A 16,898-nucleotide genomic window follows, 5' to 3' on the forward strand; every position below is an offset into this window, starting at 1 on the left:
TTGATGAGAGACATTTCAGTAAGGCTGTGGCTTTAACCCATTCTGCTCCTTCCCCTTTATGCCTTGCAATGATTTCCTTGGTTCTGACCTCTGCTGTAGAACTTCAGTCTCCAGGTAGTTCAAAACAAGGGGTTTTGGTGGAGAAGACTAATTCCAAAATCTGTGTTCCAGGAGCTCCATCTGCTAGGTAGGCAGTTGGATGCTTCTGGATCATTGAGGGAGAAGCACAGCGATGCTCTATCTAGCATTTGGTGGGTTTACAAATGTGCCAAGGTTAACTTTTTTCTTGGAAATTAGTCTTGCCCTGGAATAGTCTTCCTGATGCTGTGGGTTGGAAAGGTACCCTGGGTATTTCCTTCACATTCCTTTTGTCAAGAGACTGTATTGGAACTGCTTGCTCCTCTGCTTCTTATTTTGGATTATAATTTAGAAAATGGAAAAAAAATCTTGCTTCCATCAGTTCAGTAAGTAGTTCAGTTGTTGGCTCTTTCAGGTTCATATCCTTTTGCAAGAAGACTTCAGTTTTTCGCTCACACTACTAGGCATTTTTGAAAGGTTTAATTAGACTTTTTCAGCTGTACTATTGACCCTGTTCCTAAATGGGAACTAAATTTAATATTAACTTTTCTAATGGGAAACTACTTTGAGTCATTAGCAAACCTGTTTCTTTCCATTTTCCCACAAAGACAGCCTAAGTTGAGGCAATTATATCTGTCAGATGATTGGGAAAGCTTAAAGCATTTTTAAGGACAAAAGGGTTTTTTAGCTTTTTCCCAACACTGTTGTGTAAGTTCATGTCAGAATTTTTTCCCCTTGACTCAGGTAATTAATCTGCTGGTGTGGCTTTTTTCCCCCCTTTAACACCATTAAATTTGCAGTAGAAGCTGCTTTTTTCTTCAGATGTTGAAGAGTCTGTGTAGGAGGGTTTTTGTTTTCACGGAGCAAGGTCATATGCTGAGATCTGCTCAGTAATCCAAGGGACTCTGCTGCTACGAAATAACCAAGGCAGAGCTTCTGCTTTAAATAGGCCCCACTAAAGGAGTGGTCATCACATTATTGATATTGGTTTGCACTATCAATAACTTGAGACTCATATGATTGTCACCTGGAGCTTTCTTCCTGCTGAAGCACTTGGAGACCATTTGTAGTTACCCATGGTGCAGATGAGCATAAGTAAGAGTCCGGTGTAAGGAAAGATGAGTTCTTTCTTCCCTGTTCTCTTTGGGATACCATCTATGTGCATGTTTACAAACAGAAGCTAAAGTTTGCAAGTCAGTACTCATCATGTATTGTCCATGCTGCATGAGGTAGTTGATCACAAAGCTGTGATAAGAGAACATTGTGAAGGCAGTGTCTCAAGAACTCAGATGTTAGGAGAGAGCAAAATAAATGCTGCTGTGCAAATGTACCTCAGTCTCCTTGTGTTCGGGGCTACCTATGTCTGCTCTACACTGCTGCTATTGGCCAGCACCCCAGCCTCCTGCGTGAGGATGCTGTTCCTTCATCAGTTATTTGGTATTTGTTTTATCCTCATTTGATCTTGCCTTGTTTTATGTACTGTATGCACTCAAACTACTCTGCACGCTTGTTGCTGTCTTTGAGGGCTTTTCTGTTGTGCTTAGCGCTATAGCTCTGGTTCTTCAGTAGCACTGATCTTCACAAAACCCCTTTGAAAGAAGAGGTAGAACTGTCTAGAGGTTGAAACATGCTACCTCTTGCTGTGTTCCCTTGGGACTGATGGTTCAGTCTCCTCACTGTGATGGAAGCACTTCATATCCTGACACTCAGTCCACTGGCTTCAGTCAGTGCCTCAGTAGAGGGAAGGAGGCAGAGAAAGCATCCATTCCTGCCTATCTGAACTCCTCAGGGCAAGACTTTGCAATGTGAGTAGTCTTATTAAAATAAGATTACAAAGACTTTTATAATCTCAGCTTGCATGTGAGCCTGTTCTAAATAAATTAGGTAAAAACTAAATTCCTTCATATGCGTGAGATTCAATGACTGCCTTGAACCTTAAAGGTTCTCTTTGGGAACATCTTAGTGCTTCAGCAAAGACATAACTGCCAGCAGGTAGGCTGTGCTTCTGAGGGGACCAGCACTGTGGCAGAGCATGAGCACAGTTTAACCATTGCCTTACCAGTATGTTTAATAGGTATTTAGTGGAAGAGTGATAAAATGTGACATTACTGCATTGCAGCCCCCATCTGTACTGCCTGTTCCCCTTCAGTTATTTCCCATCCCTGCTTCTCCGCCATCCTAGGTACCTCTTCCTTACCCCTTCTCTCTGCCTGCCCAGCCCCACATACTGACTCTCATGGTTATCACCTTCTTACAGGCTCTGCTGTTAGACCTAATCTTTTAAAACTTCACAAACCCAGCTGCTGCCTCTGGTTCCTTACCTATATGCTCTCCTTCCCTGCCAGCTTTCTATGCTACCTGTACTGCCCCTTCACCCTGTTGGTTTCCCCACAGCCCATTCCTGTTCAGTTCTACCTCTGGAACCACCCTCTGATGTTTCCAGCCATTGCCCAAGAGTCTGGGAAGTCAGAGCTTTTCAAAGAGAAGTTAATTGTAATTTTTTCCCCAGACGGGTTAATTCAGGGGTTTTTTGCCTAAACTTCTCAGAATCACTTCAAATTATTTTGGTGAGAGTTTCACTAATAACTGTTTTCACTAATTTCACAAACAAAAAAAAATACAGCAGCAGGCTGTATAAAATACCTGCTCAATCCCAGTTAATTTTGCAGCATTACAGGCACTTAAAAGCACTGCTTTATTATGGCAATATTTGGCAACCAGTTCAAATGTCTGACACCAGCCTGCAGTCAGGCCCATCTTGCTTCACAGCCCTGCAGAAGGGGTTTGCCATGGTGAATGTTTGTCACTGTAATTCGTCTACAGATTATCTGGACTCAGGATTCTCTAAAGCGTTTAAGAGAACAGGAGACATTACATTCAGCCATCACTGAATTTTGAATTAAAATGGGATTTAAACTTCACTGCTTGAAAATCCAGGTCTTAAGATTGCAGGTGGGTACCTCCTTTGAACAGTCTTTCTATCTAACCAACACATAAATATATGTAGTTGTATTTTGAGATGAAAATGATTTATTTTATATTCATACTTGAATTCTTCATAATCTTTCACTGTGCTTGCCAGTGTGTCATACCAAACAAGCATTTAATGCAAAAGAAAATGCTCTAGCCTTTTATATAAACATAAGTCTAAAACTTTTAATATATATTTATAGTCAGAGCCAGTTGTGATGGCTGTCACATTGACACAACAATACCTATAGAGAAAGAGAGACAGGTTAACCAGAGACTAACTTTTATTGTGCATTTTTATGCAACAGAACAAATGGAACTGGAGGTATGTAGTAATAAAACCAATATTCAAATTAGAACTAACACCTGAAATAGTAAACTGTAGGTAACAAATGTCTTTATAATTAAAAAATATTGACTGTTTAAAAAATTCTCTAAGATTTTATATTCTTTAAAAGAAATGTGTGTTGCCACATAGAAAACAATTCACACATCCTATAGAAATTGTCACAAAAACCTTACTAGTCTATATTACACTATGCACTTTTTTTTTTGTACAATATCTGATAAAGGTCTATCCCTAACCTGTACTTACTTTACACAGTACAATCATCATTAGAAAGTATTCATAGAATTAACTACACCATAACAATAAAAATATCAGGATTAATGTTTTTTTTAATCACAGTTTCTCCACAAATATTTGTCATAGAAAATATAGCGAAGGCATGTTGGCACAGATGGGCGTGCAGTGCTGCTACACAAAGTTTGAGAGAAGGCAGATACATAAATGACAGTAAGATTAAAGCGTATGGAAGGATAAGACAAGAATCTCTATCCTCCTGGGACTTTCTGGAGTGACATGATAGATAGCAGTTTCCTTCTGTTGCAAGCCTGCTGTCTACATCCAGAGCTGGGAAGGGATGTGCTGGCTTACAAAGCACACTGCTTAAATATGGATATCTCACCCTGCAAAGGCTTATGTGCTATCTATAATTTCAGGTCCCATAGTATTATACCTAACATCTTGCGGATATTTAGACACTTCAATGTGTATGAATTTATAATACCTCATGAAAAAAATAACTGGAATAAGCTGTTGTGGAAATTTTGGGGTTTTTAAAATGAAATGGGTGGGTCAAGTGGTCATGATGGTAATTAAAGACAGACAACTGAGAAAAGTTTTTTATACTCTGTTAATTTAAAACCAAACATGAACAAAAATATGAGCTGGTGTCTGTTAATGCCTGTCTGTGACTATGATTCATGTCACTGGCCAGTGCACATAAGCAATTGAGGGCAAAATTTTGTTTGTAAAGAAAGGTCCAAACCAGCAAAGCCATTTCTACTGCCAAAATGGCTTTCAGGATGATACTATACTTTTGGTTATTTTGCACAATATGAGAGTAGAGGATTGTGAGTGGTTCCAGGATGCTGGCTACACTTTTTACACTAAAAATAAAGCTAAGCTTACTGGTTATTTCAGCAAATCCTTAGACATGAGAGGTCTGTCCAGTCCAGTTAATCTGTTCTGAGACTGTTAAAAATGAAATGTTTGTATCTTTAACATCATACAATTAAATATCTGAAAGGAAACCATCACAATGTTTACAAAAATACAGCATGATACATATCGCTGTGGACAAATTTACAGTATAATGTTGACTCACACGTTCTGACATGTTTTACCAAATAGTTCTGGCATGTGTCACCACATTAAACATAGACCAGCAAGACTTACACCATCTGAGCAATGTAACATCTTCTATTATAATTCTTTTTAGAAAAGTGTAAGTTCAACACCAAAAAGCTACTATAGGATATCTGTACTGTGACATTTCTGTACACTGAATTTCTTCTCTAGAGTCCACCATGTGCTGTTGATCGCTCCAAGAAAGTCCTGCCTGTAATGTCCCCCTCCTGCCTGTAATGAGGGGATGCAGTTCCAAACCCCTTGCTCTAGTGAGGTCCTTTGTGAATAAACTGGTAATTGACTTTTAGAAAATAAATTAGTTAATTTGGGTCCAGTGAGTGCCTTTCAACCCCTTTCTAAAAAATCACCGAAATTAAAATGAACTGAGAGGTATTGGACATTTAAGGGCCTAAAGCATATCCTGGCTGAGTGAGGTCCTGTCTATGGCAGTGCATGGTGGAGCCCGTGTCCTGAGATGCCCCATGGGCCATGAGAGACTGGTTACAACCGCAGGCAAAGAGGAGGCAGATGGCAGGAAGAAGCTATTGTGTGGGCGAGCTGAGCTTTGAGAGACAGCCGAAGCCCTGCGGCCTGCCTGGGGCTAGAGGAGCGCTGCGCTCCAGAGAGCCCTTCCTGATCTCTGAGGAAGGGGCTGGGTGCCTCCTGCCTTGCCTGGTGCACAGGGAGAAGATTGGGAAGGAGAGGAGATGAGTAAAAGGAGCAATTAGTAGCTATTCTCGTGGCTTGCACAAGGCAGTGAGGAAAGCTGGGGAGTGTGAGATATGCATTCAGGAGAGTCGACACTGATGAGGTAGCACTAAGGATGGTCAAAAGTGAAGTGAGCTTTCTTTACAAAAACCAGTTCCCTGTACCTGCCAGTGGGGAAATGTTGTCTCGAGAAGAGCTGGTTCAGGCTGTAAAGGATGCCTGCATGGGCCTGAGCAACCAGAGAAGGGTAAGGAGATGCGAACACCCCAATGAGGAAAGGAAAGGGTACAATTTCTTTGGCATTGCCTATTTCTGGAGTGCATCAATTTGGAGGGACAGTGGACTCCTAAACCTTTAAAATTAAAGGTTTTTAGTAGACTGGTTTTTGTTTTTAAAGCTGGTATCTGCTTCCATGTTGTGTACCGTTGTGAATTCTGCTCTAACAGCTCTTTTCTTATAGCTCTTAGATAGTATGGACTGCATGTTTATCAAATACAGAAGTCTAAACTAGGCTCTTCTTGCCCAACCCCTCCCTGAATCCAACTCTGAGCAAAACCAGCACATTGTCTCATCTTTTTCAAGGAATGGATATAAAACACAAATGAAAGCAAAACCAAGAAAAGGCAATTTGAAGCCTCTAAAGCCATACAATATGGCTGCAGAATAGCAGTAGACAATGGAAAATCTGTCTTCTGAAATGGCAATTTGTTTTTAGCAATCTTGTTTTAATGAAAACTGTCATGATCAAGTCTGCTCCTCTAGAAATCTAGATAAATATATTGTCTATCTGATATACAATGCAATTTTTTAGCTGTTGGAAGTGCCTGTTATTGTTCTGGGTCTTTGAAGGATTCTACTGTTGATGATTGCTGCTGTTTTACCCGGAAGCTTAATTTCCTGGAAGAGTTGCCTAAGGAAGTCCCTGAATTTTTCATCTGGTGCAGTATTTTAAGGTAGCATTTATAATTGTGTTCTTTTCTGTTAGGAAATGGGAGACCACTTTTTTTTCGTTGTAAGTGTGCAGACTTGTTCTTACATCTCCTACTCAGGGAAAGCAAATAGCACCCAGCTGTTCTGGGTCCAGGTCTGGGGTTGTTATCAACGGGCAGACGAGATAGTAGCTGCTGTTTCTTTTGACATTTTTAGTTTTTAATGACCTTTTCTCTACAACTAGATGAAATGAACTGCACTTTTCCTTTGAGTGTGCTATGAAGTATTTGGATAATAGGCACTGAGAAGTCTTATTAAGAAGGACTTGAAATGGATTTCTTTCTGTTAACTGGAATATGGTAGGATGGAGAAGCTGAAATGTACACGCAGTATGTGTTCAAACATGCTTTGGACTCCTAAATGACAGCAGGGTTAAGTATGTTTAACAAATAGTATCTCCTAAATTAAGTGGTTGCTACTGTTGTATGAGGTGGTTCTCACTGCCATCAATCACCAGATCCATCTTGCATACCTCTATTGAAGACTTCATCCTGTGATCCTGGATGGTCAGTCCCTTCATAATATGAGTTCCCATTGTGAAGGAAAGTCCCCACCGCACGCCCCTGACGAGCATGTCCTACTGCATCACTGAACACCTTGTTTATTTGCTCTTCAGATGGCATCCACCAGTCCGGGTTGGAAGTACAATGCATCCTAATAAACTCTGCAGGAAAACATGCAAGGATAAAAAACAGCTTGTCTTTGCAGCATTCTTTATCACCCAGGCATCAATAGCTCACAGGAAATAAAAGGGGATATTGCTGCTCTACTTAAGCAGAAGTAAAGCCTTATGGGGGATGCCATGATAATGCCACTGGGACCTATTTTATTGCTGTACAAGTGTGTTTCTCCACATGCAGTGTATGTTTTTATACCTGAGCTAAATAGGTGATGCATGGGACCTGGAGATAAAATACCTTCTTGCAGAAATAAAAAGAACTAATTCGAAGTGAAGGCTGTGATTCAGCATGTGCAATACACGTGAAAGCTAACATGAACGGGATGTATTAATTTGAAACCTGTTGGTGTTTATACCTCAAGGTGATTGCTGTCGTGGATCTTTATGACCTCCCTCTGCTGGCTGCTTCAGCACCTGCAGGCTGCAGGAGCCCACAACCTGCTGGAAAATGTCACTGCCATTATTTCTGTTTGATGCTCCTTTCTGTTCGGGATATTTTTCCTTTTAAGTTCTGCTTTTTTCCTCTCCCTGTATTTCACACCTATTTTTTCAGACTAAACTCGCCTTAGAAATAGCTAAATGAGATTAGAGGGCTGAGTTGGTTAGCCTTCCAATAGTTTTCAATGCAGGAGAAAATGAATTGCACTGCATGTAATTTGGCTATTAAAGTAGCTGGTGCTTCCACATGCAGCTATTTGTATGTAATGATTACATTTTTTATAATTTATTTTTCAGATCCTTTGACATGTAATATGCTAGACCTTGCACAAGATGCCTTACCAATTCTGGAGTTGTAACTGCTAGACATAGCTCAAATAGGTGTATTTGGACTTTGAAACATCCAAAACCAATTTTAAATGTGAGGGCACCTTATTAGAGATACTGGATACACTATAGCTCATATGGAAACGGAACTTCTTATGTATTCCGTAATATTAGTTATTCCTTCATGCAGTATTGTGTGTCCCAGAATATTTTTAAATTCTGTTTTCTACTGTTGACAAGCCAACAGCACAATAAGTGGTGTAAGGTAACTTCATTACTGTCACCACATCTCGAGACGGGGACTGCTGTGCTTTTACATGAGTTCCTGTGCCTGCAAGGTATCTCATCTGTTGGACAATTAGGATGTGATTTTTGCATAGCTCCTCCAGCAGTGTGTCTGCAAAAGTGATAGCAATCTCTGTTTTAAATTCATTTCCCTGGAAATCCGCACAGGCAACAGTAATTCCTTCCTAGTTCTGCTCATGTGTGCCTCCACAGACTTGTCTTTTTCTCAGAGAAATGGTTACCACATAAAGGAGTAATGATATAATTTAAGCATGCCAGTCTGTTTTAAAGCTGGTTCCAGACACTAGTCAGTTGTAGGAATATATTAAAAATGTTTATAGATATTTAAACTACTCTGAGTGCAGAGAGACAACCAATTTACACTCTCTGCTATGGTGGAAAGGTATAATTGGCCATTGGCTGAGAATTACTCAGACACTTGTTACCTTGCCTTGTAAATGGGCAGGAGCCAGTGGCCAGCTCTTAGCACTGGATAAAGTTGTCTTGTTTGCACCCGTGCACAAAAGCTCAAACGGAGAGTTGTCTACTCTGCTTTATTAGCTGGTCCTTAGATACTGAAAAGTTTTGGCTTCCTCTTCAAGCTTCTGAAAATTAAAGAAATTACCCTTCCTCTTTCTCCCTAGGAGCACTCCCCACATTCTGTATGTCCAGGACCCCAGAAAGGAGAGTGGCCATAAGCAAAAGTCCATGTACAGGTGGATTTACTGGTAGTCTTGGGAGGCAGGGGAAGAAAGAGGAAGAAAAGGGTATCAACACTCTGCTTGTGTGTAAATTATTAAGCGAAATTTAAAGTAACTTAATAAATATTAAAGCACTTGTATCTAGCCTTCAGTTCTCAGGAAAACTTCTGGAATTCTGGATCTTTCTCTAGACCTCTACGGCACAATGTGCAATGCAATTGCCCTTCAGTTAAGCTCTGATAGAGTATTCAGGTCTGGTTAAAAGATTCCTTTGTAGTATAAAAAGAGCCTCTTTGCCTAATTTGCCTGTATGCAAAATGAGTTCATTACCTGGTTACATCAATGTACCCCAATCACAAATCTTATCCACTTAGCCCTGTTGGATTCTTCTACCCTGGATGGGAAGAGGCTCCATCTGATGTATATAACCACTTTGGACTCCAGTTGAATAACTAAAGATATTTTTATCACTGACTGATCAAATATAGCTTTTTACATTGCATTGATTACTAAATATTCTTGAGTTAGTTCAACCAAAATTTCATGTATATGCTCATAAAATACTAAAAAGTTAACTATGAGTTAAAGAAATAATAAGTATATGCATTGATAAAATGCAGATGTTGATATTAAAAGATGTTTTTGTTTGGGATTTAAAAAGTCCAGGTTTGTATGTTCTATTATAAATCTTTGTAACAGGCCTTTCAAACAATTTTAGGAAATGAAAGTACAGAACATCCTTCTCAATCTGTACCCTTTCTCTATATTGTCCAATATCCTCATTCTCTGACATTGCGAAATGCTTGCAAAACTCCCCTTCCTTTTCAGGCTAAACATGGGGGAAAGTTATTCCCTAACTTTTTCAGCCAATGTTGCATCAATATCCCAAAAAAGAAGTTAAATTCTTAACAACACAGTTGTATACACTTTGTAGGTAATTCACCTGTAGATGTTCTTGACCCTATAAGATGTCCAAACCTATTCTGAAACTTGGTTATCTTCTAACACCAATGATGCCTTGTGTTCTTCTACACATTAGGTTATAATTATTCCTTTGGTTAGTTTTGTGTATCAGGGTTAAAAAATACCCTGATAGTTTATTATAAAAGAGTGTAATGAGGATTGTCTGGATTTGTTTCTTTGTTTAAAGTGTATTAGTGTCATGTGGCCTTGCATTCCTCCTCTCTTAAATAAGCAGCCTTGTTTTTCCCATCCAAAACCACCCAAAACACATATATAATACATACATACATACATGTATGTATGTATAAAAAGAAAGTGGAGGGTTTCTGGATGCTTGTCACCTGCCTGTAAAACCCCTTCTAGTTCTGCAACTGTCAGCCAAATGCTTCTACTGAGCCAGAGCCAATGTGGTGAAATGAGATCACATATGGTGGACACTGAGCGAAAAGATGCAGTACCTCTGAGACATGTTACTTTTACTGGATCCAGAGGACGTCTTTCAGGACCTGTCTCTCCTGACTGCACTGACCTTTTCCTTTTTCCAAGGCCGCATGAGTACTTAAGCTCATCGGTTGTGAAAACAAATCTGATGAGATAGCGCAGGAGCCGTCGTCCATCTTTCTTGGAAGAATTTACAGCCTCATCCCACTGTTTACTAGTGATGTAGACAGGGTAGTTGTTCAGCAACTGCTTACTCCCCTGGAAAAGTGAAATATTTCCATTGCTTATTTTACAAGGCAAATAGGTAAAAATGTCAGTTGCAATAGAAGATATGTTTTTTAATTAGCCACAATACTGACAGTGAAACGCAACCCAAAGTGAACATTGCTCTTACTGAGAAATGATTACTTTTAAAATTACATTTCCATTTTCTAGAAGTCAGCTTGAGTGAGGCACAAGGAATACATTTTGAGAGGTGGTTATTGATAATTTCCACTTTAACAAGCGGGTTCAAAAGAGTTAAGAATCAGTGACTGGGTATATTATTTAACTATAACGTTTCTTCTTAATATGTTAGAATGCATTAGAAAGGTCTTTGAAGAGCGTGATCAAATGGATCACTTCATTGCAGCTGACAGTTTACTTCAGGGGTGACTCTTTTGGTCTATTTTTATAATAAATTTATTACTTCTGTAGAATACACCTGAAACTTGACAGCAGTTATGTTACTGTGAAAAATGTAAAGAAAATAAATAAAGGAACTATGGAAACTAAAAGCTTTATTATTATTAATGAATGCTGTATTAACTCCAATTATAGCTTTATAGAAATGCCACTGTGTCAGCTGGAAAGAAATTTTGCTTTAAACCTTCATAGTTTGTGTGCTTCAACATTCCAACATTAAATGAATGCTGTGGGACTAATTATGGGGATTCCTATAATCCACACACATTTATAAGCCCTCTTAAGTCAATTGTACCTAAATTGTATTTAATTCTTGTTGCCCATAAAATGTTATAGTCCAGGATTACCCAATTAATGTAAGATGGTACTGGTAATATGCTTAAAATAATTTAAGTACACAAAAACCCCAAACTACACCCTCCTAGAGACTCATTCACTTTTACAGCTGCACTTCTTTATCAAAATGCATAAATCTAGAAGCCTATTTAGTAAACTCTTCGCATAGCCCTCAGCTTAGACAGGAACTCGCAGTGAGCCACAGAAACAAGGGTCTGGTGCTCATTGAGGCAATCAGCCACATGCTGCAATTGTGGGCAACCGCTGCAAAGTTCTCCTCATTTCCAGGCCTTTAATATCTCAAAGCTGTTTTAAGGACTACCCTTGCCTTCTTTCATATATTTATTATAACATCTTGGGAGACAGCTTGAGTGCATCTTTGAAGTTTCTTCTCAGGTATTTGCTTTTAATTTTTTTGTAAGCTTGATATATGGAAAATTGAATTTAGTGAGGACTGTGCTGAGGGGGCCATTAGACAATCTGTATGATCTAGAGTAGCACCGCCTCCCAGTGGGGTTAGCATCACTGGGAGCTGAGCCTGTGTGACTGTCTGCTACTTGTTTGCCTTGCTGCAAGCTGCTGGCAAAGACAGCTATGGGCAAATCCAAAACTCTGCAAAGGAAGTCAAAATATAAAGGAAGAGATGGGCTTTGTCTGTCTGAGGGGCCACTACCCCCAGAACAACTCAACACTTTACTACCTCTGAAGCTTGTAAATTCAAGCTTGTAGTCCCTAAGAGAAAGACCCTTCGCCTGTAGTCTAGCTCTGTTATAATTTGGGACTTTCTCTTTGCACTTCATTGTCTCCTCATAACACTGCAAATGGGTTAGGATCAAGTCCTCCCCCTTCATTCATGATACAAGAAGCTGCTTTAATTTTTAGCAGGTACATAAGCCCCTGGGAAGCCTAAATCGGAAGAGCTCTGACATGAAGGAACATTACCATCCATCCAGTCCAGCTCCTTGTCCTCTGCCAAAATGGTGAAGGGGCTGGAGAAGGAGGAATCACAGAGGGGCAGCATGGAAAGCTCTTTGGAGGTGTTTGTTATACTCTTATGCTAAAGCAACTATGAACACAGTATCCCAGAGGGAGCTGACACAAGTACTTCCTTGGTTTGTTCCACTACAGCAGTACACAGGACCATGTGATACTCACGTTGGTACTTATTTTTTTCAGCATCTAGCTCCTCATCCCTTTTCTATAAAGTCAATTATTTTCCTACCTTAGATTTCTGAAACCTATTTTTTCCTATTACAAAAAGCTTCTAGTAAAGCAAGGACCATTCTTACTGATACCAGTGCAAAGTACAAGCTGCAGCTAACTCTGTAGGTACTGTCTTTCTTTTAAGCCCTGGCAGGCAGGGCTTATGCAATGCAAACCCACTGCACAGGGTGAGGCTCCAGGCTTCCTCGTGCATTAAGGACGGATGCTCATATGTGGCTTTGCTGAGCAGCAAGCTATCCTAGAAGCTACCTCTGTGTTTATGTATATACAGCACTGATGGAAACACGGTGCAGAAAGGCCCAATGTCTAGATTTCATGAGAGCTCACATTACTATTAATCGAGGAGAAGGCAATAAATTTTGCGTAACTTCCTCAGCCTCAATTTTATAATGCTTCTCCCTTATTCCCACTGAAATTTAGGATATTTTTCCTCATTCTTCTCCAAAGGTACGACAGTGTTATGCTACTCCGTTAAACAATTACTGGGATCCTGCTACAGACACACTTTAATTGTTTCCTCTGAAAGAACAGTACTTCTGGGCAAAACATTCTCACTAAATATATGATGTGGTTTAGTGTGTCCAGCACTCATTAATCTAAAACAAACAGAAAACCTCCCAGAAATAAAATAAGCAGACCCCGAAGGAAGAACCAAAATACAAATGCCTTCATGCTTGTATTTGTATATGATTAAGCTCATGAATAAAAGATTTATATCTATGTGTTTAATTGAAGGAAAAATTATGTCACATTGCAACAAGGTATTCCTTGTGGGATGTTACAGAACAGCCTCAGTTTTTACAGTACTTGAAAATTTTGGTTAAGAAAAAGACCATTAAAAAATGATAAATGAATCTTTGGAATATATTTGAGTGATAACTAACTGTATATAAATATAAATATGTATATATCAATTTGCACAGGATAAAACTGAATGGAGGAAAAAAGTGATGCACACCCCGAACTGCTGCTAAATATCTTCAGCGAAACTATGGTAAGTTGTACTATGTGAGGCTTGCACTACGTATCATTTATGTGCAAAGGGAGATCAGACTACACCTAAGTCTTTCCTCTTCTGATTTTGTTTCCGTGAATGTACAGTGACACATATACAAAAACATGCATAGCAAGGGTCTCAAATACAGACAGCCTAAACGAGAAAAGTCTCAACAAAACCACTTAATTTCAGGCATTTTTACAAGCCTGGATAGAAAGACACTGGAGCAAAATTAACATGAGTTACACTAGAGCTGCTAGAGAGACCTATACATCTACCTTCTAGAGAAGGGGAGGACTTAAATGTCCTGCTTTTTACTGCACCACTTTTAAAAAGGTCATAATTACAAAAATCCCCAAACTCGGTATCAAGTACAAAATTGTTCGCACTCAACATTTTGTTTGGGATGCTTTCTGAAAAGCAAAGCTCTCCATAGACTTGCAGAAGTCTATATTTGGGTCTGTCTGCAAAATGAAGAAAACATGTATTTTAGCGTTAACCATGTCAGGGCTACACACGTGTCTGTGTCTGTGCACGACATGTTGGTAATCCCCACACATGGGCTGCAGCCCCTCTGTACCAGCAGTTGCCGTGTGCAGTCACTGCCAGTCACCCAGCTACAGTTTTCACCAAGATAGCCCTAGCCTAAATTTTTATCAAAAAAGTGATGTTTCTGAGGAAAAGTGAGAAAAAAATTACCTGAAGCAAGGCAAGTGCACCTAGTGCTGATGGAGGGAATTGCATATTGCTTAGTAAAGTCATTCTAGGTTACACTAATGATTAGTCTCCTCCATTTGGGGCATTACTGAAGCTAAGAATGACAGTTTAACAATAGATTTTACATATTTTTTACAACTAAATATATTATTTCAGTGCTTATTTATTTGCTGACATGTTTTCAATGAATTTTCAAACATAAAAAGATGTAGCTTGTCTTCACTGTATACTACCTCAGTTGGATGGTCTGTTGGCTGTGGTACCATAAGCTGGTTGTGATGTTGAAGTACGGTCTTCAAATAATCTAAAACAGTCTGGCAGGGCACTGCATGAAACAAATTGCAGTTATTGTATATTAGCTATATACCATGAAATAGAACAACAATACTAAATCAAGCAGTGTTCTTCAGGATCCATTTTGTACATCTGTGAGATTCATTTCAAACAGGAAATACTTCTCATTTTGATTTGTGTAGGCATTTCATTTAATAAATGTACAACAGATGTATTTCCTATTTGAGATCTCTGACATTGCTTTTATTTTCTGCCCACTAGTTTTCAAAGGGTTTTTTCCTGGTTTGAAATTATAATTATTACAAATACAAATTAGGTCAGCAGTAACGATAATAAGAAAAAAATCTGTAAATACTGTAAAAAGCCCAAACCATACAAAGGAGAAAACATTTCTTGGACCTAAATATGGCACTGATTAACATGTAAATATGCTCAAATGTTTTTGAAACTACAGTCTGATTAACTATACTGAAGAGATTCAATGATTCATATACCTTAATATCTATTCCCTCCCTCCCTCCTCCCAAATTTGATATAAAACTAGGTGTTAAACAAATTGCTTTATTTCTCTTTCCCTCATCTTTCATGCTTTCCATTCCCATCACTCTCATCCATTTTAGGAGTGGTACCAACACCCTATTCTCTTCTGTTGAGGTGAAAGGTTAATTAGGGATGATTCAATTACGGGTCTCTCTTAAGCAGATGCTGCCACAACTGTGATTAACTCTGGAGTATTTCTGAGATACAGCTCTTTTCTCCTGAGCCTGAAACACCATAGGAGAGTTACACAAAAACCTATGCAAGTCAGTCGTAATGTTGCATTAGCGTCTAAGGTCCCTTATCACTCTCACACTTCGTATGGATTGTTTTTGTAAAATATTCAGACTTAATCATAGTTTTCAGCTAAAAACCCAGAAGAAATCTTTTTTATTATTATTATTTCTTGGCATTCAGCCTTTATGCCTGGAAAAAAGTGGTGTTTTGGGCTTTCTCTCGAGCTGGCAATCTGAAAGCCAGCATTGAAATAGCTGAGAATGTCTCAAAGTAGGATTTACAGGTATTTTGCACTGTTTCCTCAGCATTCAGACTGTGCAGCAGTTGTGCCCCTGTCTAGGCAGCCAGGGTGCAGAACAATTCAGTGCAAAACAGATTCTTTACTGAGGGCTAAGTGGTGTTACATCCAGCAGTGTGTGTGGCAGGATAGTCCATCCTGAACAGACCTAAAATCCAATAATGCATCCTATGCAGGCCATCATGCAAACTATCATGCAAGTTCAGCTGCTGGCACCAGGGTGCTGTTTTGGTGTTAAATTATGCTAAGACCATCCTGGTTCACCAGATTTCGAATATACATCCTTTTGTTGAAACAAGATGTGACAGATAAGCTAGTCTGTGACCTTGTAAGTCTGTGACTACCAGTCCATCCCTTCATAACTATAAAAGCCCAGTCCAAACTTCCTTATGGCAAATTCTTCCACATAGTTCCTTGAAGTGTGGAGGTTGAAGCAGGGACGCCTCTTCATGGTTACTCCCCAGGGGTTAAGAGAAAGACAGAGATCTGCCCACTTGTATGGTGAGTTATATCAATCTCTACTTAATGATTGTTTCTTTTGCTAGCTTCGATACAATAGCTTTAATATAATTGTTTTGTTACAGTGCACTATATTACTTTGTTATATAATACTCTACTAGTAGATTTTTTAGCTTTTACACTGTGTAGTAAATAATTCTGGTTAAGATCTTTCATCTGTTCACCTGTTCGCTAATTTGTCATAATAAATAATTCATTTATATAAACATATCTGTTTTGCCATCATTAAAACCTACAGGACAAAGTGGTTTAATCATACCTCTATAATTCCTTTAAATTTAAACGGTTAACACAGCCCAAGGCTGAGAAGGAGTTTAGAAAGCAAGAGAGTCCCTTCTGTACCTCGAGACTCACCGGCAAGGCTTTGCTTCTTAAAACTTTGTCTAAGCATTCCACTCTCCCATGACTGTGCATACAGAAGCCATGGCAAGTGCCTGATATGACGAATAAATTCCTATGTTATTGCACCCCACACTGACTTCTCTGTAATGTGACCCACCAGTGTATTTACTCCTGTTGCTGATTTTTCACACAGTAAGTAATTTCACTGCAGGCTATCCAAAGATATGTTTACCTGTGTTCTTCCAAAGGGATGAGGCACAAGTGAGATGACAGGAAATTATTTAACCTGTTGTGTCCCCAGCAGATGAAGTAGAGCTCTACTTTGACTGTATGCTACTGATAAAATGCCTTCTCATTACCAGTGAGAAACACAAAAGTACTAAAAGCTAGACAAAGCTTATAAAACCCTCTATCTTCATAAAAGCAGTAATGTTTTGGCC

The 16,898-nt window shown here is 39.2% G+C and overlaps 1 protein-coding gene across 3 annotated transcripts in view; it reads right to left on the reverse strand.

Annotated features, from left to right (window-relative positions):
• Positions 1-3,072: 3,072 nt before the first annotated feature.
• The window catches only part of BEND4 (BEN domain containing 4), a 32,882-nt gene continuing 19,056 nt past the window's right edge, over positions 3,073-16,898 (reverse strand). The window contains exons 3-6 of one of the 3 annotated variants that reach the window (XM_027686599.1): positions 14,465-14,556; positions 10,291-10,531; positions 7,475-7,559; positions 6,988-7,103 (exon numbers count right to left, since the gene is read on the reverse strand). In XM_027686599.1, the coding sequence (XP_027542400.1) occupies positions 7,501-7,559; positions 10,291-10,531; positions 14,465-14,556 (392 nt within the window). In that variant the 3' untranslated portion in view covers positions 6,988-7,103; positions 7,475-7,500. Of the gene's footprint in view, positions 7,104-7,474; positions 7,560-10,290; positions 10,532-14,464; positions 14,557-16,898 lie in introns of all 3 variants that reach the window. The other 2 variants (XM_027686598.1, XM_027686600.1) reach the window with 2 other exon arrangements.

This window comes from Neopelma chrysocephalum, unplaced genomic scaffold (assembly GCF_003984885.1).
Source record: "Neopelma chrysocephalum unplaced genomic scaffold, ASM398488v2 Primary Assembly neopelma1_71, whole genome shotgun sequence".
Taxonomy (NCBI): Eukaryota; Metazoa; Chordata; class Aves; order Passeriformes; family Pipridae; genus Neopelma; species Neopelma chrysocephalum.